General features: G+C 37.5%; 1 protein-coding gene and 1 long non-coding RNA gene across 2 annotated transcripts in view; one reads left to right on the plus strand and one right to left on the minus strand.

The window, feature by feature from the left end:
- Positions 1 to 1,977: 1,977 nt before the first annotated feature.
- Positions 1,978 to 4,449, plus strand: LOC140533498 (uncharacterized). Its single transcript, XR_011976941.1, has 2 exons — positions 1,978 to 2,065; positions 4,287 to 4,449. It is a non-coding gene; the product is annotated as an uncharacterized lncRNA (long non-coding RNA).
- A 1,136-nt stretch (positions 4,450 to 5,585) lies between these two features.
- The window catches only part of HSPA14 (heat shock protein family A (Hsp70) member 14), a 32,312-nt gene continuing 13,898 nt past the window's right edge, over positions 5,586 to 23,999 (minus strand). The window contains exons 9-14 of the mRNA XM_072653249.1: positions 22,400 to 22,555; positions 20,764 to 20,866; positions 17,502 to 17,717; positions 17,184 to 17,357; positions 6,863 to 6,933; positions 5,586 to 5,757 (exon numbers count right to left, since the gene is read on the minus strand). Coding sequence (XP_072509350.1) covers positions 5,679 to 5,757; positions 6,863 to 6,933; positions 17,184 to 17,357; positions 17,502 to 17,717; positions 20,764 to 20,866; positions 22,400 to 22,555 — 799 coding nt within the window. The 3' untranslated portion in view covers positions 5,586 to 5,678. The remainder of the gene's footprint in view (positions 5,758 to 6,862; positions 6,934 to 17,183; positions 17,358 to 17,501; positions 17,718 to 20,763; positions 20,867 to 22,399; positions 22,556 to 23,999) is intronic.

Below are 23,999 nucleotides of genomic sequence, written 5' to 3' on the forward strand. Positions count from 1 at the left end.
GGAGCGTGCAGGCGGCCGAGGGCGGGACCCCGGGCCCGGGGACGTGCGTGCGACCCGAGCGGAGGGCTGCGGCGAGGCGCGCGTGTTCACGCCTGCCGGGAGCCCGGCGCAGATCGCTTTCTACACAGCTGTGCTCCTCAGTCCGCGATGACGTTCATCCGTCCTTGCGAGAGTCCTCCGCTTAGGCCCGGGTTTCGCTTTGCAGTTTTAGGGCTTTTTCCACTGTTTCTTCGACTTAGGCAGGATTTTCCTTTGACGTGACTAAACAGTGCAGGCAGTGGTCATCCCGCTTGTGACCAGTTCCGTCACTTTGCTTTCCTAACTGCAATGGTGGTTCTGCCACAAGTGCCCAGGCTCCGGGGCTGGCCACGGAAAGCCCTGAGCAGAAATCTTCCGGGTGTCTTTTGTGAACACGTCAGAGTCGGGAAAGCCAGAGCCTCCCTGCGATCCTTGGTATCGAGCAGAGCGCAAGCCCGAGGGGCACGTGGGTGCTTGTCAGGAACGTGCTGCCCACGCGGGGGGGGGCGGTGCAGGGTCCGAGCTGGGGGGTGGTCCACGCTGCCCGCGTCCTCGGCTAGCGCATCGCTCTACCAGTGCCGCCCGTACAGCCTCGGCTTTGGGCTGGTCGCCCCGGCGGAGGCGACTTCCCCAGGTGTATCCGAGCCCCCGCTGGCTGCCAGGATCCTGGCTGGTGCCTTCTCTCTCCGTTCTCTGGGTCACCGCCCTGGCACCCGCGGTTCAGTCCACCCTCCATCAGGACTGTATCACCTGTCTCTAATGCTCTGCTGCTCCAATCCCTCAGCCTCAGACTGCCCAACCGGACATTTCAGCTGCGTATCCGATACACATCCCAAACAGGGCCCAGACAGCACTTCTCTTTGCTCCTGCTTGTCGGAAAGACCACCACCCTCCCAGCCACCCAGTCTAAAACCCTGCCTCATGCTGGGCTCACTCCCACCCCACGTGGACAACTGCTAAGTCTCGATGATTCCCTTTCTACAGCACCTGTCCTCTTCAGTCCGCTCACAGCTACCACCCTAGCTCAGACTCTCATCCGCTCTCGCCTGGATTATTGCAGGGGCCTCGTGGATCTCCTTGCTTCCCTCCCTCAGCTATCAAAATAAATTTCCTTAGGTCAGGGTCTTATGTCTCCTAACTGCTTAGGAAGCTCCGGTGGCTTTCTGTGACCTATAGGATCAAATAGAAATCCCACTGTTCGACATTTGAAGCTTTCACGTACTGTCCCCTTCCTATCTACCAGTCTCCCCTCCACATACTTCATCACCATCTAGCCATACTTGCCTACTTGCCCTGTTTCCTCCCATAGGCCACTCACATTTCCCCTTTCTTGGGCCTTTGCATTGACTCTTCCCCCATGCCTGGAAGGCTAGTTCTCCTTCCCTCCTGGAACCTCACATTTCCTTCCAAACTCAGCTTAAGCATTATCTTTTGCAGGAAACCGTTCTCAGTTCTAGTCTTTTCTCCTGAAACTACCTTGTATTCATTTTGTATGTTAGAATATAAATTCTTTTCAGACAAGGTCTATTTCACTTTTGGCTTTGTCAGACGATAAACATTTATTAAGTACTTCATATGTATCAGGCACTCTGCAAAGTTATGGGGATACAAGGGAGGCAAAAACCAAGCAAGTTCTCCCTGCCCCCAAGGTTGGTTGGTGGTGGTTGTCCTTTGTTCTCCAAGAGGACCAAAATGACATGACCATAATAAAGTCACATTTCAATGTGTCCGACTGTGGCTGATCAGACCAATAAGAGCTTGGAATGCTCTGCCACTGATTGGGCACAGATAGTCTGAACATTTGGGGTGGTTACTCCAAATTTGAGCATCCTATGTTTCCTTTGTGCTGTCTTAATTCTGCTTTGCTCATAGAGCACAGCACCCTTTCTGATGTGGGCATGCCATGCTGAGCGGTCCTGTGCCAGTGTCTCCCATGTCGCACAGTCAAATCCAGATTTCCTGAGACCATGAGTGTCCTTGTATTGCTTCTTCTGACCACCATGTGATCACCTGCCCCATGTGAGTTCTCCAGAAAATAGCCCTCAAGGTACTTATGTTCTAATGGGAGATAATATATAAATTATTAGGAGGATGCAAGATATGTAGCATATCATAGATTAAGTTAGTCTCAAAGGGAAGGGCAATAGCAGCTATTGGAATGCGGGAAGGCTTTCAAAGGATAGAATTTGAGCTGGGTCTGGAAGGAAGGAAACTAAGAAGCTGAGATGAGGGGGCAGATCATTCCAGACTTGGGGGAAGGCCAGTGCAAAGGCAGAGAGAGGAGACTATCATGTTCGAGGAAATACAAGAAAGCCAAGCATAGCTGCATTGTAGAGTTTGGGGAGGAGAGTAAGGCTAGAAAGGTAGGAAGGGACCCTCTTATGACAAGTTTTAAATGCCAAACAGAAGACTTTATATTTGATCCTGGAGGTAAAAGGGAGCTATTGGAATTCACTCAGTGGACTTACACTATACAAAAATCCCTTTGGCAAATGAATGGAGGATAGATTGAGCAGGGACAGGCTTAAGAACAGGGAGACCAGTTAGGTTATTATAGTAGTCCAGGCAAGATATAAGAAAGAGCCTGAACTTAGCATGGCTAATGAGGCTATGAGTAGAAAGAAAGGGACTTCTGAGAGATGATATGAAAGTAAAATGACAAGACTTGGCAACAGACTAAATATGTGGAGGGGAGTGGGAGTAAGGAGTCAAGGGATTACACTGAGGTGTGGGTCTGAGTGATTGGGAGGACCGTGGTGCCCTTGCTAGTGATAGCAAAGTTCAGGAGAGGATGTGGTGGGAAAGATAAGAGTTCTGTTTTTGGGACATGTATTTGAGATGCCTCTAGGATGTTAATAGAGTTGTCCAAGAGGCAGTTGGAGATCCACTTGGCTGATTAAATAGATCTAGAGGTGAGAAGTGATGATGGAACAACACATGGGCATAAGAAGGGTGGGGAAGCTGTGACCCTCGAGGCCACATGTGGCCCTCTAGGTCCTTGGGGATAGCCTTTTGACTGAGTCCAAGTTTTACAGAACAAACGCTTTTATTAAGGGGATTTGTTCTCTGAGGTTTGGATTCAGTCAAAGGGCCTCACTTGAGGACCTAGAGAGATGGTAGGCCCAGGGCAAGAGTCTTAGGAAACATCGAGTCATCGAAGGAAACTGAGAAGGGCAGTTGGATAGACAGGAGGAAAATAAGAACAGTGTCATGGAAACCTAGACAGGACAGTAACCAGAAAAGATGGTGTTTTTCAGTGTCAATTCCTATTGGGATTAAGGATGATCAGAATTAAGAAAAGATTATTAGATTTGTATTCCCACTGCTTTATAGTGTGCAGGACATAAAGGGTTCTTAATAAATGGTTGTTGGTTCTAAAGTCACAAAGGTCTCCTATACCAGAGAGATGGGCAAAGGGAGAAAGTTAAAATTATACTTTACTTGTCAAACATATATACAGCAAACAATTTTCAGTACACATCAGAGGAATGCTAAATATTCTATAAAATGAAGCATCCTTTGACAAGATAAAAGCATTTTTAAAATCTGTTCCATAAATTAAGATTGTTGTATACCAAATATTTTTCTAAAATAGGCACATAATATTGTATTACTTTTCCCCCCAAAATATTTAAGTGAATCTACAATGGACAAACATAAGATGAGAAAGATGATAAAATTCAAATGGCCAAGTAGCAAAACAGGGCTACTGGGGTGATGAGTTTAATCCAGGAACTAACACTAAGTCTTTAAAACACCAAGTATAAATCACTTCATTTCTTGGTGTTTTAGCTTTCCTAGGTGATGCATTGTAACAGTATGAACTATAGTCTTGGAGTCAAAAGACCTGAGTTCCAGGTTCTAGCTCTAGCACTTTTAGCTAGAGATACTAGGACAAAACATCTAGTTTCTATGCCCTCAGTTTCCTAATATGCAAAACAGGGATAACATCCGCTCTACTTCAAAAGGCTGAAGAATGTGCTGTTGAAGCATGACTGCCCACCTCTTTTTCCTGTTAACATACCTCCCAGATGATCTATCTTAGGTTACTTTTTCCACACAGATCATCACTGGTAGTATGTTGCAGCCTATTATACATTCCTTGACCTGTGAGTCACCTGAAGCTTGATCATGTACCATGATTCATAGCTATATAGAATCAAAAGAAGAACAGTTGTTCTATAAATTTGGGTTACATGTCAGGGAGCAATACTACCTAATTAGCCATAAGCAATTCAAACTATTTTCTTCCTTCTATTCACTTCTAGGTCCAGCCAGGGATTCATCTCCAGTGTCTATGCAGGTACTGATGGTCTGACTCAATGAACTGCACATCCAGCTGCATGTCACAGGCTGAGCAACAGGTTATTCTATGTTTTCTACATTTGTTGGACTGATCTCTGAGTAACTATGAACTTCACTGAGGAAAAATAGATCATTTCAAGGCTTGACACAATTAGCATAATATCATCTTCCAGCATGTGGCTACTGGCCATCATCCATCCTTCTCTAGCACTCAGAGATGATGTTACTGACTAGTCTGTGTATATTGAAAAGATAAATGACTTGCATTCACTTCAAATTTGATTCTGTATATTTGCATGGAGAGTAATGTAGAATTTCCAGTGCTCTATTTAAAAAAAGAACTTTACATCTCAAGAAGCCCCCAGAATTGCTACATAAATGTTCACATATATGGAATTGAACTGTGTTGGTGAGTATTTTATTTCTCAAATATGCTTTTTGACTTAAACAAGTATTATGTTTTCTACTCTTCATAATTTTGATACATTTCTGAAAACAGAAAAGTACTTAGTGTCTTAGCCAAAGAACATGGAAATAAAGAACTGAGATTCTTTTACTTAAAGAATTTTAAAGATACTACAAATGAATGGATCATATTAAATACTTTCAGATGTGAAATTATTGTGTCACTAACGCTGCAGACTGTCCATTAATAAATTACTTAAGTTCTTTTATATTTGGCCATTATGCATGGATCATAACATAGGTTTACAGCTAGAAGGGACCTCATTTTTGGAAACATAAAAGAGATGTTTTAGATATTTATGTAAAATCCAATAATATAAGGCAAATATATAGTGTTGGGTGAAAAACTAAATAGTATGAAGTACTGGTGGTATCAGTCAATAAAGCTTACATTTTCCTTGTGTCTTTCCCTTCAGATTTGCTAACTGATGGTGAAAAGGAGATAGACTTAATGTTTAGATTATCTTTCTCCTGGCTCTCCATGGTAACAATGAGTTCTACTGTAAGTTTGGACAAATAATAAATTCTCCCATTAATTGTCCAATGAACCTCTCATCAGCCACTGAATTCTCCCTGATGGGTGGAACACATTCAGTTTAATAACCCTTATAAGCCAAATGTTTCTCAAAAGACATTTTTAAAGGGGGAAAGGTTAAATACTAGTTTCTTACACACTCAGAAAAATTTCACTCTAAACAGTTACATAATAATAATTATTATATTTTCTATGTCTAATTCATTAAACATTTTAAAAAAGTTAAAAATACCTTCTAATTTAGTTTAATAAAAACAGATCATGCAGTTCATTAAAATGTTTTAATATAAACATCAGTTCTGAACAAATAAAATGACATATATTCCAGTAATGAAAAAAATGCTTCCTCAAAGTACTATGATGCCACTTCAACAGTAATTGCTTCACATTTTCCAGTATCCTGATCTGTGCATGTCACATGTAAAGATCCATCCCTACAAAGAAAAATGCATGGGCTTGTTACGAAAAGTCATGGAAATTTTTAAGAAAGTGTTTGAAGGGGCACTGCCTTCTGGAAAAAAAATTATAGCAACTTTAGTTTTCAGGAAGCAGACTTTACATTTGGAATAAATATATTTCATTTTCAAGGCTATAAACAGGGCATCTAATATTCCACACTTGTGGAGCTTTTATTCCCCTTGAAACAATCCTTTTCTAGATCATTTGGCTAAAACAGTCACTTGTGATATCAAATATGAGTGTAAAATGTGTGGAATTAAAATGGGTCAGAATATCTTTCCGTCTAATCACTGAGCACAATGTAACCAGACAGTTCCTCGGCTATACATTTCAATGATTCTTAGCAGTATGGCTCATGAAAAGAGTTCTTTGTATCAGATGATTGATCATAAAAGATTCACTCATAATAAATTTGATTGTACATTCTTCTTGTTACGAACAGATCTTTAAAAAGCCCATATACTTAGTTCATTATGGCACCAGCCTTTCCAAGAGAGAAAAATATATCTGCTTGCTACTGTTGTCAGGTGTAATTTGGTAAATGACTCTCTACCTAGTACAAAGAGTTATTACATGACAGCCTGTGACAGTAAAATTTAGTATTTTTATATTATGTGAAACCAAGATATGGTAAAAATGGGTCTGAAGACTCTCTACAGCCATAGTAAAGAACTGACCCTATTTTTGAGGAGGCAATGGGAATTTTACTATATAATTTCCAAGGAAATAAGACTGGATATTGTTTAAATGATGTATCTGAAAACAGCAAAGACCACTTTTTTGGGTTAAAAGTAAAATTAATGTAAAGTTTTGTTTTTAAAAATTAGAATATATTGTAATTTACTGGAAAGAAACATGATTTATGCAATAAAATGATGCTCAAGGCATAAAGAATAGTTTGAATATAAATTCTTTATAGTATCAATGACCACTACTTAACAATAACAGATTTTCAGTATTGAATAGGCTTTGCCTTGTTTTCACAGAGTAAACCAAGAGACTCACGAAATACAGAAATTCTCAAAATTTAAAGACTATTTTTTTTCCAAATCAGTAAGCATAATATTTTACTTTTAGTACCTCTTCATGGTGAGAACAGCTAAAATATCATGGAGCCCATTTTCTTTTTTATCTAAATCCTGGAGTATAATCTGTTTATGAGAGAAAGAATGTTAGAGAAGATTCAACAAAATATCATCTTAACTTATAAAGTGATAAATTAGTAATCCCCAAAGGCCAACCTTTATTATGAAACCCAGAAATGTTCAATCTTGCTATTACGTGACAGATTCAAAATTCAGAGAATAAAAATTATTCTTTTTAAACAGGATACAGCTGCTATAGAATGAAAATTATATTTGACTGGATATACCAGGGAGATCAGATAGTGGAAGAATTGGAGAAGTAAAAATTGTTGTGTCCCTTTTTATTCTTTTGTATACGGTAACTATAGTGGTGTATGAATTACCTGGGACAGGCAAACATTTTGATGATTTTATTTTGTGAAGGCAATGACTGTGCTTAAAGAGGCCCTTTTTTAAGGTGGGGTGTGTGTGTGTGAGTGGGGTAATGTGTGACTCTATAGCTAGGCTGACTTCAAATGTCAGACTCTGACCAGATTTTTTTCCACTTTGGGTTAGTTCTCTATATGTTGAATGCTAGATTTTATGCCACTCACACATGCTTCACTACTTTTTTTTTGGTTGTTTTAATTCTGTTGTTTTTAAGAATGGACATTACTCCAAGGAAACAAGTAAACATAGCTTTTAAAGAGAACACTTTCAATGACTGCTAAGAGATATTGCGGTGGCTGTTGGTGCAGAAATTCATACTTTTCAAGGATTATCCAAGCCCACAATGAAATAGGATGAATTTCACCAAAGCACAAACGAAAATGGAACTGAAAATGAAAAACATGCTAAGAAGTGACATGATTGATACAAAACTGCCCAACTTCAAAAAACAAGCTAAGACCTTCAGAGAGAACTGGTAGCTAGAGGAATTGTTACTGATTCTTCTAAAGAACAGTATGGCCTTCTTGAAGTTGGAGGAACAGGAAAGAAAGCCAGGAAAAAAAACAAAAACCTGCCAACTGTTGTTATAACAAAAAAATTCTCATCATAAGTAAGTCAATACAAAGAGAGTAGTACTAAAGATACAGAAAATCATCTTTACTTCTAAAATGTATTAAAAAATTTTTTTTAAAGCAGGAAAATCCACCTTCTCACCCTTCTAGCCAAACTCCCTATCTCCAAATAAGAATTAAAGGAAACAAAACCCTATTGAAAACAAATCTTTGCTTTGGCCACGTCCAAAAAATGTCTCATTCTGTACTTTAAGTCCTTCACCTCTCTTATCAGGAAAGTGTTAGTATGAGACGTCCATCATTAGTCCTCTGGAATTGTAGTTGGTTGTTATACTGATCAGAATTCTTGATTCCTTCAAAGTTGTTTGTCTTTATAAAGTGTTCTCACTGTAAAAATTGTTCTCCTGGTTCTGTTAACTTCACTCTGGAATGATTCATGTAAGTCTTCCCAAGTTTCTCTGGAACCACCTGTTTCATTATTTCTTACAGCACAATAATACTCCATGACATTTATATAACATAACTTGTTTATCCGTTTCCCAACTTATGGAAACATGCTCAGATTCCCATTCTTTGCCACTTTAAAAGAGCTATAAAATTTCTGTCCATATTTAAGAAGTTGTTTTGCTTAGGATTATTCCTTTTCTTAATCTACCCTCCCTCTGATTTTCCTTACTTCTTCCCTCTTGAGTGAAGTATATTTCCATAGCCAATTCTCTCTGTGTATGTTTGTGTGTATTCTTCCTTTTCTAACCATTTCAGATGAGAATGGAGTTCACTCCTCTCCAGTTCCTCCCCCGTTTGTACAGATGTCTACTTCTGCACCCTGATGATGTAAGATAATTTGCCCTAATCTTCCTCCCCCAACTCCCATAGTATATTCCTTTTCTTCTGTTTTTCTCTTCCCAGGCCATGTCTAATTATACTCCCTCTATGGTCCATGATGATGATAGGGTTCAGAGGGGAGTGCATGTATCAACTCCTCATATTAGAATGCAAGAAGTTTATCCCCCTGTTCTTTGTTCTTTCATGTTTACCTTCTCTTAACTCCTGTGTTTTCGCCTTGAAGTACCTACAAAGCTTCAATCTTTTCATCAGGAATGACTTGAAGTTCTCTATTTCACTAAAGGTTAATTCTCTCTCTCTCTGTCAACCCATAGCATTATACTCAGTTTTGTTGATGCTGTAAGCCTATATCCTTTGCCTTCTGGAATACTGTCTTCCAAGCTTTTTGATCCTTTAGAATGGTGGCTGCTAAATTGTGCGATCCTGATTGTGACTCCTCAGTTCTGGAATTCTTTCTAGCTGCTGGCAGGATTTTTTCTTTGACTTGTATGCTCTGAATTTTGGCTATGATATTTCTGGAAGTTTTCATTTTGGACTTTCTGTGAGAAAGTCAATGATAGATTCTTTCTATTTCCACTTTGCCCTCTATTTTCTTTTAAAATTTCTTGAAAAAAAGTATCTAAGCTCCTTTTTTGGTCACGGCATTAAGACAGTGCAATGATTCTTAACATTTTTTCTCCTCCATCTTTTTTCCACATGGGTTGTTTTTCACTATATTTTACATCTTGTGGTTTTTTTTCCTTCAGACTTCTGACTTTGTTTTAATATATCTTATTGTTTCATGGAGTCATTGGTTTCTATTTGGTACATCCAAATCTTAAGGGTGTTTGTTGCTTGGGCAAGGTTTTATATCTCTTGCATCATATTATCCTCTTTTCAATTTTGTTTTTATAATTTATTTGTTCTTCAGTTCTTAACATTTGCTTCCACAAGAATCTGAATTCAAAATTTTCTCCCCATCTTTGCCCACCCCCCAATAGCATATGCACCCCCATCCACCCCTTCCTTCAGTCTGTTCTCCCTTCTATTACCCAAGCTTCTTCCATCCCCCTTCCCCTCTATTTTCCTGTGGGGCAAAATAGATTTCTATACTCCATTGCCTATATAGCTTAATTTCCAGTTGTATGCTAAAACAATTTTCAACATTCATTCTTAGAGCTTTGAGTTCTATATTCTCTCCCTCTCCCCACTCACCCTCATTGAGAAAACAAGCAAAAGGTCATACATGGGTAACAATGCAAAGCACTTGCCATAATAGTTACATTATAAAAGACTAACCACATTTCCCTCTGTCCTATCCTGCCCTTGATTTATTCCATTCTCTCCTCTGACCTGTCCTCCCACAATAGTGTTTGCTTCTGATTATCCCTTTCACCAATTTGCTGTCCTTTCTATTATCATCCCTCTCCCATTTCCTTTCCCCTTGCCTTCCTGCAGGGTAAAATAGATTTCCACATCCAATTGAGTGTGTGTTATTCCCTCCTTAAGCCAAATCCCATGAGAGTAAAGCTCAATTATTTCCTTTTATCTCCCCCCTCTTCCCCTCCATTATAAAAGCTGTTTCTTCCCTGTTTTATGTGAGATGATGTGCTACATTCTACCTCTCCCTTTCTCTTACTCCTAGAACATTCCATTCAATGGTAAATTTTATTTTTTTTAGGTATTTTCCCTTTATATTCAGCTCACCCTGTGCCTTTATGTATTTATGTATGTGTGTGTATATATATATATATAGATATATTTACACATGTACATATACATACCTACATATATAATATACACATACATATATACCCTATACAAATAACATCTTTCCATGTAGGAATGTAAATAGTTCAACTTTAATGAGTTCCTTAAGGCTTCTCTTTCCTGTTTACCTTTTCATGCTTCTCTTGATTCTTGTATTTGAAAGTCAAGTTTTCTATTCAGCTCTAGTCTTTTCAACAACAATACCTGGAAGTCCTCTATTTCATTGAAATTTCATTTTTTCCCCTGAAATATTATACTCAAGTTTTGCTGAGTAAATGCTTCTTGGTTTTAATCCTATCTCCTTTGACCTCTGGAATATCATATTCCAAGCCCTTTGATCCCTTAGTGTAGAGGCTGCTAAATCCTGTGTTATCCTGATTGCATTTCCACAATACTTGAATTGTTTCTTTCTGGCTGCTTGTAATATTTTCTCCTTGGCCTGAGAACTCTGGAATTTGGCTACAATGTTCCTAGGAATTTTCCTTTTGGGATCTCTTTCAGGAGATGATTGATGAATTCTTTCCATTTTACCCTCTGATTCTAGAACATCAGGGCAGTTTTCTTTGACAATTTCTTGGAAGATGATGTCTAGGCTCTTTTTTTGATCATGTTTTCAGTAGACCAGTAATTTTGAAATTATCTCTCCTGGATCTATTTTCCAGGTCAGTTGTTTTTCCAATGAGATATTTTACACTGTCTCCTATTTTTTCATTCTTTTGGTTATGTTTTATAATTTCTTGGTTTCTCATAAAGTCATTAGCTTCCATCTGCTCTACTCTAATTTTTCTTTTTTTACATTTTCACCATAGTCATGTTGTATAGAAGAATTAAAATGAATGAGAGAAATCATAACAAACCAAAACATAATACAAAAGAAAATGATCTGCTACAATCTGCGATTGAATTCCACAGGTTTTTCTTTGGATATGGAAGGCATTTTGCCTTAAAAGACCATTGGGAATTTTTTAAGTACTTGCATTGCAATGAAGTTCTAAGTCTACCAGAAAAAGTCCTTGTACACTGTGGTTGTTGCTGTGTACAAAGTTCTCCTGGTTCTGCTCCTTTCACTCAGCATCAGATCATATAAGTCTTTCCAGGCCTCTCTGAAGTCTGCCTGTTCATCATTTCTTATAGCACAATAGTATTCCATTACATTCATATACCATAATTTATTCAGCCATTCCCCAATTGATGGGCATCCCCTTGATTTCCAGTTTTTGGCCACCACAAGGAGTGCTGCTATAAGTATTTTTGTACATGTGGGACCGTCTCCCATTTTCCCATTTTGATCTCTTGGGGATACAGTCCTAGAAGCTAGAAGCACTATTGCTGGGTCAAAGGGTATGCACATTTTTGTAGCTCTTTGGGCATAGTTCCAAATTGCTCTCCAGAATGGTTGGATCAGCTCACAGCTCCACCAACTATGAATCAGTGTTCCAACTCTCTCACATCTTCTCCAACATTTATCATCTTCCTGTTCTGTTATGTTAGCCAGTCTGATAGGTGTGATATGGTATCACAGAGTTGTTTTGATTTGCATCTCTCTAATCAATAGTGTTTTAGAGCATTTTTTTCATATGACTGTAGATATCTTTAATTTCTTCCTCTGAAAACTGCCTGTTCATATTCTTTGACCATTTATCAATTGGGGAGTGACTTGTATTCTTGTACATTTGACTCAGTTCTTTATATATTTTAGAAATGAGGCCTTTATCACAGACACTAATTGCAAAAATTTTCCCAGTTTTCTGCTTCCCTCTTAATCTTGGTTGCATCTACTCTGATTTTTGAAGAACTATTTTCTTCAATGAGCTTTTGAGCCTCCTTTCTCATTTGGCCAAATCTGCTTTGTAAAGCATTCTTCTCCTCATTGGTGATTTGGACCTCTTTTGCCATTTTGGTTACTCTGTTGTAAAAGGTGTTACTTTCTTCAGCATTTTTTGAGGTTTCTTTTAGAAAGCTGTTGACTCACTTTTCATGATTTTCTTGCATGGCTCTCATTTCTCTTCCCAATTTTTCCTCCACTTGTCTTACTTGAATTTCAAAATCCTTTTTGAGCTCTTCCATGGCCAGAGACCATTGCATATTTTTTTTGGAGGTTCTGAATGTAGAAGCCTTGTCTTTTATGTCTTCCTCTAATGGTATGCTTTGTTCTTCCTCAACCAAAAGGATAGAAGAAAATACCTTTTCACCAAGAAAGTACCCTTCTATAGTCTTATTATTCTTCTCTTTTCTGGGCATTTCCCCAGCCAGTTACTTGACTTTTGAGTCCTATGTCAAGTGGAGAGTATACTCTAGGGACCTATAAGTTCTCAGTTCCTCCGAGGTGGCACAATCAGGGGAGAGGAGTTTACTCTTCCTCACCCCAGGATTGTCACTCAGGGCTGAGATCCAAACCAGCTGCTCAATTCCCCCAGAGTCTTTAGGCCAGGGCTGAAAGTGGATGCTGCTGCTGCTGCTGCTGCCCTGGAGCCTGGCTGGGGTCAGACCACACACCCCTCTTACCCAGGTGAAAGCTTTCTCACTGATCTTTGAAGTTGTCTTTGATGTTTGTGGGTTGAGAAATCTGGGAACTGCAGCTGCTACCCATGATTCTGCACCCTGAAACCTGCTCCAGTCCTGTTCGTGCTGTGCTGTATGGCCAAGGCTGGGCTGCGCTCTGCTCCACTCTGAGCCCAGTGCCATAGACCTTTCCTACCGGCCTTCCAGGCTCTCTTGGGCTGGAAATCTCTTTCCTTCTGTCATTTTGTGGCTTCTGCTGCTGTAAAATTTGTTTAGAGTCATTTTTTTACAGGTATTTTATGGCCTATGGAGGGAGAGCTAGATGAAATCCATCTTTCTACTCTGCCCTCTTGGCTCTGCCCCCTAGAGTTATTTTTAAAAAGCCAATTTTTCTTTAATAGTTTTTATTTCTTTTCCAATTTTTTTCCTCAAGAACTCTCATTGGACTGACAAAAACATTTTTATACTTTCATCTCTCCCTGGAATTCTAGTTGAATTTGTGTCCATGCTGGTTTTTTCCCACCTTGCTTTGCTTGTGGCATAATTCTTTTTTGGGGGGGTTTGTCTCTCAAGAACCACTGTCACCACAATATCTCCTAATGGTGGGGTTCTTCTTATTTGCTCCTTCTTCCAGCCTACTTTCTGACTGTGGACTTGATGTCAGAGTTGGGCTCTATATAATTACGAAGGGAAAGCCCGGGCTGCTTTCTTGGGCTATCGAGGGTTGTTATTTCAGGATCTCAAGGACAGCTCAGACTCAGAACCTGAAATCCTTTAGTGCTCCCAAAGTGGTCTGATCTAGGGCAAAATGAGATTGCTCTCCTGGTCTGAGCTGTGCAAGTTCCTAACCTTCATCTGGTTGTGAGTAACAGGAGATTCTTGCTGGAGTCAGAAGCTTTGCTGGTTCAGTGATGGAACTGTAGTCTTCCCCTCCTCCTACCCCTCCAACCTTTTGATTTGGGAATCCTCTGTGCAGGATTCAGTGTGGGTAAGAAGTTGAGTTTGAGCTACAATGCTGCTTGCTTGCTTCTGAGCTGCCTGCCACCACACCTGACCATGGAAAGTCATTCATGGGAGGAGATGTCCTCAGTCTGCCTGGATCTGTGACCCAGAACTGGGTAGTGGATAACAAAGCTGGCAGTTAGCACCTTTTCCTACACCTTACATGAAATGCACAAGTATGGTTTTAGGATTTCTTCCCCAAACAGTCAAAGAAGGGAATATCCCATAGTCAAACATGTAACTCTGGATTTTATAGGATCATAAACTTGGAGTTGAAGTGAACCTTACAGGATATGTAATCCAGGCTCATATTTATACAGGAAGAAACTGAAACCTATAGCCCAGCTGCTCCCTGAGAGCTGGAGTGCCCCATGCAGTACACTTCTGGCCAAATCCCTTTCCCAGTGTCCACAAACATGTCTCCTTATGCTGACCTGGGCTAGACAGATGACCCACTGTGACTTTTCCTTGGATATGCCTGTCAGGAGTCAGTCTGCCAAGTTTTATAGATGTTTGGTGGAATTTTGGGTCAAAGAGGCAGGAAATTGTCATACTCTTTCTGCTATTCCACCATCTTGGTCTCACCTCTTAAGATGCACTTTTTCATTCAAGGATATACCAAAAGCATTTTCAGAAGTCCAGGTGAACTTCTGGGCATTTTTCACCAGACTATAAAACATTCATAGTCTGGGGTTTTGTTTTTTTGTAATCCCCCTGACAATCTTGTTCCTACTAAAGAAATGAAATGATGAACTCTGAAAAATCTATCGATATACTGAAAAGCAGAATTGTTCCAGAATTACAGAAAGTTCTAAATGGAGACAGAATACTTCATCAGTTTGTATGTGCCACAAATAGTTAAAAAATTTATCCAAGAGATGGAGTTAAATATGCTTCAGTGGCCTGGGAACTTGTGATTTAAACTCCAAGAAAATTTGGAAAAACAGACTATCAAAGGTACATTTAATATCCAGAATGACAAAAAACAGTTTCACGATGAATAGTAAGTATCAAAATATTGTGAATTCAATACCAAATCACTTAAAATGAGGCCCTGTACCCAAAGGAAGATATACTGCATTTTGGTGTTTTTTTTTTAAATATGAAATATTGAAAGGTTTTTGTATAAGTTAAGACTTATAATTATTTTATGCTGTTCCAGTTAATCTGCACAGCACCATTGTTTCTACACTGGAAGACTTTATGTCAGACGAAAGAACAGTCTTTCCCTCCTCAAATTTCTCATGCCACTATACATGGTAATCCTTTATCCTGATCACTTTCTGCTCTATAGCATACTTATTTATGCACATGAGTATTCTTATGTATCTCCTCTTCCCTATTACAGTCTGAACTCCTTGAAGGCAGTGTTATTTTTTCATCTTTAAAAACTTCAGCTCCAATAAGCATTTCACACAAAGGCATTTAATCTTGTTAAACAGAACCAAATTTTTCTGAGATCAAAACCATCTTGTTTTGAACATGATGAGCATAGTGGGTCATTTGTTTAGCTCTTCTCTACATCTAATTTCTCTGCTGCAATTTCTCTATGATGAATATAAATTACACACATATATAAAATACCACATAATTATAATATATATAATATCATACAATATAAAATCTATTGGTACTAAAGGAAAACAAATGGAGGAGGGGAACAGATGTTGTAATCAAATGCATTTTTCCATTTTAATGGCATATCTTAAAATAGCATATTCATCAAATAGTGCTTTCCTTTTAATAATGACTTTCTGTTAATTAAATTATTGACAGAAACCAATATATGTATTTTGTTCTACAAGTGCATATAATGGTTTTTCTGAAAAGCTTTTTATAAATTGATTTTTCATTCCTCTTGAGCCATCTTTCCTTTTAGAATTCCTGTCCAGAAGATATACCTATTCATTTTCTGAGCTCCTTGAAATCTGTTAGAATGGTATAATGTAAAAAATACTGGATTTACAGTCACATGGTTCAAGTGATTTTATTACTTAATATGTGTGTGTGACCTTGGATAAGCAATTTAACTTTACCAGGTTTCAGTTTCCTTCTGTACAGAATGGGGGGCTGCACTAGATATCCTCTGAAGGTGCTTTCCAGCTCAAAGTTTATTATTCTACAAAACCTAGGGTTACATGTCTGATTATGAGCTGTTTCCTTCTTTGGCTACTTCCGACAGAAGATAACATGTTCACATTCTTCCAAGGTTTTGTTATTTGCACATCTTCAACCAGGTTTGTTTTTTTTTTTAATCATAATTAAAACAGAATAGTAGTCCCACCTTGTGTTGCTTTCTTTACCTTTTTGAAAGAAGACATTATCAGTAAGGTCAGTCAAGAAGTTATCCTACGCACTGAAAATTTCAGCAGAATGAAGAGTTCCAGGTGATGTATAAGTAGGTAGCATTCCCCATCTTGGACTAGTCTGTATTAGCAAAGCTTCATCTCTAGCCCCTATCTGGCAAATTTCCCAATAGTATGCTATCATAATAACTGTGTTTCTGTGTTACTGCATTTCTTTATTCTCACCCACATGTTCTACAATGGATTCCAACTAAAGCTATAATTTCATTATTATAGGCAACTCACAGATGAGGAACTCCTTGTACCAATGTAGGCTAGAATATTCTTTGAAACTTATAGTCTTAAGACAATTGCCCAGAGCACCAGTGCCTTGCCCACAGCTACAGAGCCTGCATAGGTCAGGGATGTCTATCCCTTAAACCCAGGTTTTCCTGGCTCTGAAAATGGCTCTCTATTCACTACATTCCACTGCTTCTCTGCACTTCTAAATTCAGATTCAGGGTACTGGGGCAGAAGCACATTTCTTGATACTTGGTGCTTTTCTTCTACACCTTCTCAAAAGTGTTTACCTTTGGGTTGCAGTATGAATCCCATTCACCAAAATCTTAGTGATAAATACTAGGCTGCCTTCACCTTCTTGTAATAAAACTTGGGAATTCACATTTTAAATTATCAATTGATTTAAAAGCATCCATTTGAGATCATGAACACTGGTCCAATTCTCTTCCCACTTATTTCCTTCTCTGAATTGCTAGACACCCAACCATCACTGTTTTTCTTAGTATCCAATTTTGCAGTTTTAGCTACCCTATATACAGAAAAGTTACATCTGTGACTTTAGACAGATAATACTCTAGTAGAAAGACAAAAACTTGTTGCTTCTGATAATATGCAAACTCAATATTCTCACCTGTGCAAATTTATTTTCATCTTTTGCAGAATGTTTTCCTATTGATTCATAGAGTTCAAGACACACTGAGGATATGCTTCCAGGGGCCTGCAATGTGTGTTGTCTTCGCGCAGGCAAAGGAGTCCCTGATGGAAACAGTACGGTGAATCTATTGGCTCCTGATTCATCCACTCCCTAAATAGACAAAAACCATATGACTATCATTATTAATTTTAATATAATAAATTTCATGATTTTAGATGGTGCGTTATCTTGTGAGGATGTCATAACAAAAATGAAATTTGTGAAATTCATGAAATTTAGAAAAGATGGACATACCTTCACTAAAATATCTTTTGCAGAACATTCAATAGCAAGAGGCTCCTCTTCTAATAAAATATTTTCTTTGCCAACAAGAATTCCTGCTTCTGTAGCTGCACCAATAGGAATAACCTCATCAGGAGGAATTGAATTCAGGAGCTCAACAGCTGGAAAAAGATCTTTAATCAGCTGCTGCAGCTTTGGGATTCGAGCTGACCCTCCACAAAGTACAACCTGGAAAAAAGTATTCATTCTTATGGTCTGAATAATGTGTTTTTCAGAATTAAACACTGTCAATCTTGTAATGAAGTATTAAAAACTCCTTGGAGCTACTAAAAGCATCCTTGATATTAATCAGGCATTTTGTGAAACCTTATTAGAAAATAAGACAGTACCTAATTTCACATGAAATCAAATATTCAACATTTAGTAGTTATTTAGTATAAAAATACTTAATTTCTTATGTTCCTCACAATACTCTGTTGAATACGGAATTCTACTATCACTAAATTTCTGCTTTCATGCTTGACTATGCTACAGAAATGATGGCGGACTTCTGAAGGCTCAACTAGTGGCACAGAAGCCTGGCTGACCTCATCAAACTGGGAAGTATGAGTCTACTGGTAGCTGGTACATATGTTGTCTGAAGCCCAATCAAGCAAAGCTTGGAGAGTCTCAGGGGCACTATGTGGTGATGATTTTTCCAGAGAGAGCAGCTATCAAAGATCATCTACGACTTCCAGCCAAAACAGCTTCCTGAATAGGAGGCAGATAGCCAGATCCTATATGACAGACACCAAACCAAATCTAATGAGAATCTACAGTAAATGACTTATATCTCAGAACTGCACAAAGGGTCAACAAGAAACCTGAAGGCAGTGTAACCAGTGACAGGTGTATACACAAAACTCTGTGTCTGAAGGCAGCAAGAGTGGCAGGCTCTTCTAAGAAAGACCTAGAGTCTTCAGAAAAACTCAGGGTGGAGACCTTGGAAGTGCTAAAGAGCAGTGGCAATGACCAGTATGTAGCATGGCAGCATGCTTACTGGAATACCTCAAGCCCAGGGGCTCTAAAGTTCCTAGCAATGGAGTGAAAATCCAAAGAAGATCTGAAGACCTTAAAGGACACTTTAAACCTCAAGTATCCAAGGGGGCCCTAACTATGGGAGATGGATGTCAGTGCAAAAGAGTAATGGAGTGGAACATGGCTCTGGCACTAAATGGCTCAGGAACTAAAAGTGAAAAGATGAGTTAAGTCAAAGAAAATACTGATCAGTATCAAAAAATAATTAAAAATCTAAATAAAGATGCCCCCAAGAGAGTAATTCCATAATAACTGTAAACACAGATTCAAAGAAAAAAACAAGAGTTTTCATAAGGACAGCATTAATACTCAGAATAAATGAAGACAAAAAATGAAACAAAATCTCTAAGGTAGGAGCACACATAGCTTAGAAAAGAAAGTGTTAAGAGATTTGAATATTAAAAATCTTAACAAAAAATTAGAAGCAAAGCAGATCATAAACCTTTCATAGCTATGGGTTAACTGAATAAGGAGCAGAGGCATTTACAAAAGATAAAATAGATACTTTTAATTACAAGATGCTGAAAAGCTTCTGCAAAAATAAAATGCATCTAGGATAAGAAAGAGAGCAGTCAAATGGAAAAAATCTTTGTATCAAATTTTTCAGATTCAGGTTTGGCATCCAAGCTAAATAAAAAACTAACAGATAAAAGCAACAGCCATTCCCCAATAGATGTGATTAAGGGATATGAACAAATAGTTCTCAAAAGACCAATTGCAAACTATCAACAACCATATGAAAAAATGGTCCAAATAATTAATGAAAGAAATATAAATGAAAATAGCCTTGAAGTTTCTAGCAAAATGGCAAAAAGGGGAATGGTCAAAGTTAGAAGCATTATGAGAAAACAGGTGCACTAGTGTTTTACTGGGGGATGGAGAACCAATACAAAAACTTCAAAATATGTAAATATTAGCAATTTACTTATATAGAAACTATGGTATCAATTTTATGCCCAGGCTATAGGAAAATAAATTACAGTTTACTTATTTTTTGGATTTGTAAACCTAAAACAGATACTTAGCAGAAGTACTTTAAAATACATACTAATAAAAATTTCATCATTATGTTGTTGTCAACTTTTATGTTATACTTAGAAATCATGGATCCTTCCATTACCTTTGCCATGGACCAGTATTTATCTTAGCATACAGCAACTAAGCTACACATTTTTTCAGTGATTTAAAATCCTCTAAAATTCAGGTATTTTAAATACGATCCTGAGGTATATCCACTTCAGAATCTTTCAATATCATCTAATAAGGCAGTGGTCTCCAAAGTTTTTTTTTATCTTGTAACTTCATCATTAAAAAAATGTTTAGAATACATATGTATATTTACTTATTTAAATAACTTACAAGTACTACTTTAATAAAGCATATAATTATAAAACATACATAAACATTTTAAAGGATGAGCTAAAGGCAATTTCTAATCCTAGAGTAAACAGGGAACGCAATACTTTTATTGAAAAGATTAAGTACACCTACTCTCTGAGTAGAAGTATAAATACGCAGGAACAAAAATAGTTAGGAATATCTAATTCTAAGTTGTGTAAAGCTCCTGGAGAAAGTCATTGGTGTTCAATAAGTGTTGGATAATAAGAATGGAGAATAATGAAGAGTAATGCCAGCATGTGACTAAATCTATTAGTTTTAAATTAAATATGGTTTCCTAACTCCAAAATCTGTGGAATATAGCACTGTATTGTGTAAACTTGGAATTTTTTAATAGCAGATAACAAAGAATGAGCAATCTTCCATTAGCAACATAACTCTCTTGTTGTACAGCCCTTTTTAAGAACCATTTTCAAAATGTCTCAGAAATTTAAACAGCTCTTAAGAGAATTTTAAAAAGTCAACACTACACAAAGATCTTAAAAGTAAAAACTCCTCCATCCAAATGCTTTTTAAAGCAAACCTTAGCCATAACATAAACTGCTCAAGTATTAAGTAATTTGAAAGAACTTGTTCTTTATTGTTAAAGAGAATTATGCATCTGATAAACAATGGGCATTACAAGTGTGTATTACAAAATAGTATACAATCTACTAATTTTTAAAAATTCACAGGCACATACTCAGAAAAATGTTTATATCGATATTAATACTCTTCTCATTAAGATGATAGACTGCTTAAGTCCCCTCCTGGGCTGACACTATATAACAAACACATTAGAAGGGGAAATATGCATTACCTTGTTGATGTCATCTGATGTAAATTCAACTTGTTCCAAGAGATTTCTGATAACTTCTATACATTTATTAAAAAGTGGTGAACATATAAGTTCAAATCTGGCCCTACAAAAAAGAAAAAAAATGAAAATGTTTAGTTATAGCAAACATAATATATTTTATATGAAAAGGTAATACTTAAATTAATAGTTAATGGAGAATAATCTATTATAACATCAAAAACTGTAGTAAGTATGTCACCCTCCTAATTAATAAACTCTACACTCCCTATTAACTTCTAGGACAGAATATAAACTCCTTTGCTGCTTGAAATTAAAGCTCCTCAAAACTTCTGGTCACTTCCTTCACGGCATTCTACAGTCCAACAATACTGGCCTACTCACTGTTCCTTAGGCATAATGTTCAGTCTTCAGGTATAATGTTCAATCTCCCATCTTCAATCTCCTTGCGCAGGCTCGCTCTCATTCCTAGAGAGTTCTTTCTCTTTGCATCCATCTCTTAAAATCTCTGGTTTCCTTCAAGATTCAGCCTAAAAAGCCTATCTTGGTCTCCCCATATGCTGATACCTTTCCTTCTAAGATTACCTTGTATCTAACTCTATACATATCTTGCATATATCTATTTATGTCTATTTTTTCTCCCTCATTAGAATGTGGGAGTGTGGGAACTATTTTCCCTTTTTCTTCAGATTCTCAGGTCTCAGCACAGTGCTAGGCATATAGTGTCTTTTAATTAGTTGAGCAAGCTCTTATTAAGTAAACAGTGCCAGTCTTTTGTTCTGGACAAGGAAAACACTTAAAAACCCTAATAGGTCAAAGTACCAACAAATAACTTATTAAAAAACCTAAAGATTACATATCAAGATAATAGAAAGGGCATTAAGAACTAGAATGAGTTCATAACCAATGAAAGTAGTATAATCTTTGGGTACTTAGAAGAACATTAAAATCTATCACCCTCTAAGATAATGTCTGGTAATATCATACAACTCATTCAACAATCAAATCCACAACTTGAAAGAGATAATTAGACTGAGTTGGAAATTTCTCTTTTTACAGGCAGTTTTGTTTACATGCTATCTAAAAAGGGGGAGGACAAAGTCTTCCTGTGAAGACTAAGGAACAGCATTCTGAGCCATGATTTGTTAACCACTTCCTAGATTTCACACAAATGATAAAGAAATCACATGTGATCTTATGTATGCTACCCTTATGCCTACTATAAGTCAGCAAGAAGTTCAATAGTGTCAAAGACAGACGACTACTTAAATAGTATCAATAGGGATTCTCAATCTAGTGTCTAGTGTCACTACCTGTAAACCAATGCAGGCTCTGTCAAAATGAGCAAAATTACTTAGAGAGATGCTGTACATAGAAATTGAAATGTTCTATATGATTTTAGGAACTTCAAACTAAGAATCTCACTTCTTTAAGTTAAACAGACCAAATGGGGGATCTTTCCCACAAATTATCTTCAGGTATAGAATAAAAAGGCATATGTCAAAAGCACTGTCCTAAAATTTCAAAGGAATAGTCCCTTTTTTACTATGATTCAATAAATTAGTTTTTAAAAATTAGTTCATAAAAATCAGTTATTTCAACATGATAGAAAGAATTTTACCTTTTTATTCAGTCTTACCTGGACACATTACAGTCAAAATCTAGACCATCATACAGTGAGTCAACAAAGCAGTTTGCACTTCCCAAGGTTGACAAAGAATGTTTTGCAACATCTGCACTGTTCATTAATTTCATCATGGCTCGGGCATTTCCTCTTACATCATGTTTAAAGGACCTAAATTCAAAAGAAAATCTCTGAAGCTTAAAAATCACTGAATCAGGATTCACAATAACTGGAAAAAATAAACAAACTCTAAGGAGATAACAAAGTTATACTACATTACAGAATTGTTCACTTTCTAGGTTCTAATTCCTTTGGATCCTTCAAAGAAAATTATTTTGCAAAAAACCCCAAAAGAAGGATCTCTAATTCAAAATTAAAAACCAATTTATTTGGTGCCTTGAACTGTTGAACTGTTTCCTACTTAACAAAATTATGCCACAAATATCACTTTCCCATACTCATAATGGTCTTTTTCATGTGGATATGAGTATTTTTGCAGATAAACAGGCTAAATAAAGTAATGCAACTGGGTCGAAGACATTGAATTAAAATTAGAAACCTATATCCTTTACCTTTACAATGTTTAATAAAGTCTCAAAGATATAGTATTTTTGATATGGTATTATGTAAGAAGCCAAGCCACACACAAATAAGTTGCATTGGGGCAGGGAGGTCATGGGAGGGGTGTTTCTTCAAATTAACTTGTCAAAAAGAAAATGTCATGCTGTGGTACATTATATCAAACATATCCAAAGAGAACAATAATAGTAATCAATGTTCATGTGTAAATAGCAACTACTTAAGGCAGCACAGTAGTTTTCTTGGAAAAACTCCTATTACATTGTAAGGTGGCACCAATCTGCAACAATGGAGGGAATCCCTACACTAGGGGTGGGGAACCTGCGGCCTTGAGGCCACATGGGGCCCTCCAACTGAATCCAAGTTTTATACAACAAATCCTTTTAGTAAGGGGATTTGTTCTATGAAGTTTGGATTCAGTCAGAGGGTAGTACTTGAGGACCTAGAGGGCCCACATGTGGCCTCAAGACCGCAGGTTCCCCATCCCTGACCTATACCAACAAAACAACAGATCCACAAAATAATGAAGTAAGAAGGGACATAAAACTGATTCTTTAAATTTGTATGATGCCTAAATAGGAGCAAAATACCACAGTGTATAGGTTTACTTGTTATTTGCTTAAGATATGGGCTTAGAGTACAATTTATTTTTGAATAATAAAAAACTAGTATTTTTGAATAATAATAATAGCAGCACCTTTATTTTTTGCACACTGGAGGTTTTCTGCAGTGGATTTGTTGGCATATGAGACATCATGAAACAAAAGAAAGAGCTCAAAGTGGTAGCATCAGAAAGGATGATTTCTATGCTAACATTTATGCCTTTTACCATAACTGTATACCTGAGATCTCTGTGCTCTCCTGATGTCCCATCTCCAACTCTTACTGTCCCTGCCTGGTTCTGCTAATTACTTTACTACTTGACTCATTTCCTCAACTCTGAACTCCACTGAGAGCATGGAACAGAAATAAAGCAACAATAGATACCAGAAACACTAAACCAAAATACCATTTTCCACTTTCAATTCTACTTCAT

Source organism: Notamacropus eugenii, chromosome 3, assembly GCF_028372415.1.
Source record: "Notamacropus eugenii isolate mMacEug1 chromosome 3, mMacEug1.pri_v2, whole genome shotgun sequence".
Taxonomy (NCBI): domain Eukaryota; kingdom Metazoa; phylum Chordata; class Mammalia; order Diprotodontia; family Macropodidae; genus Notamacropus; species Notamacropus eugenii.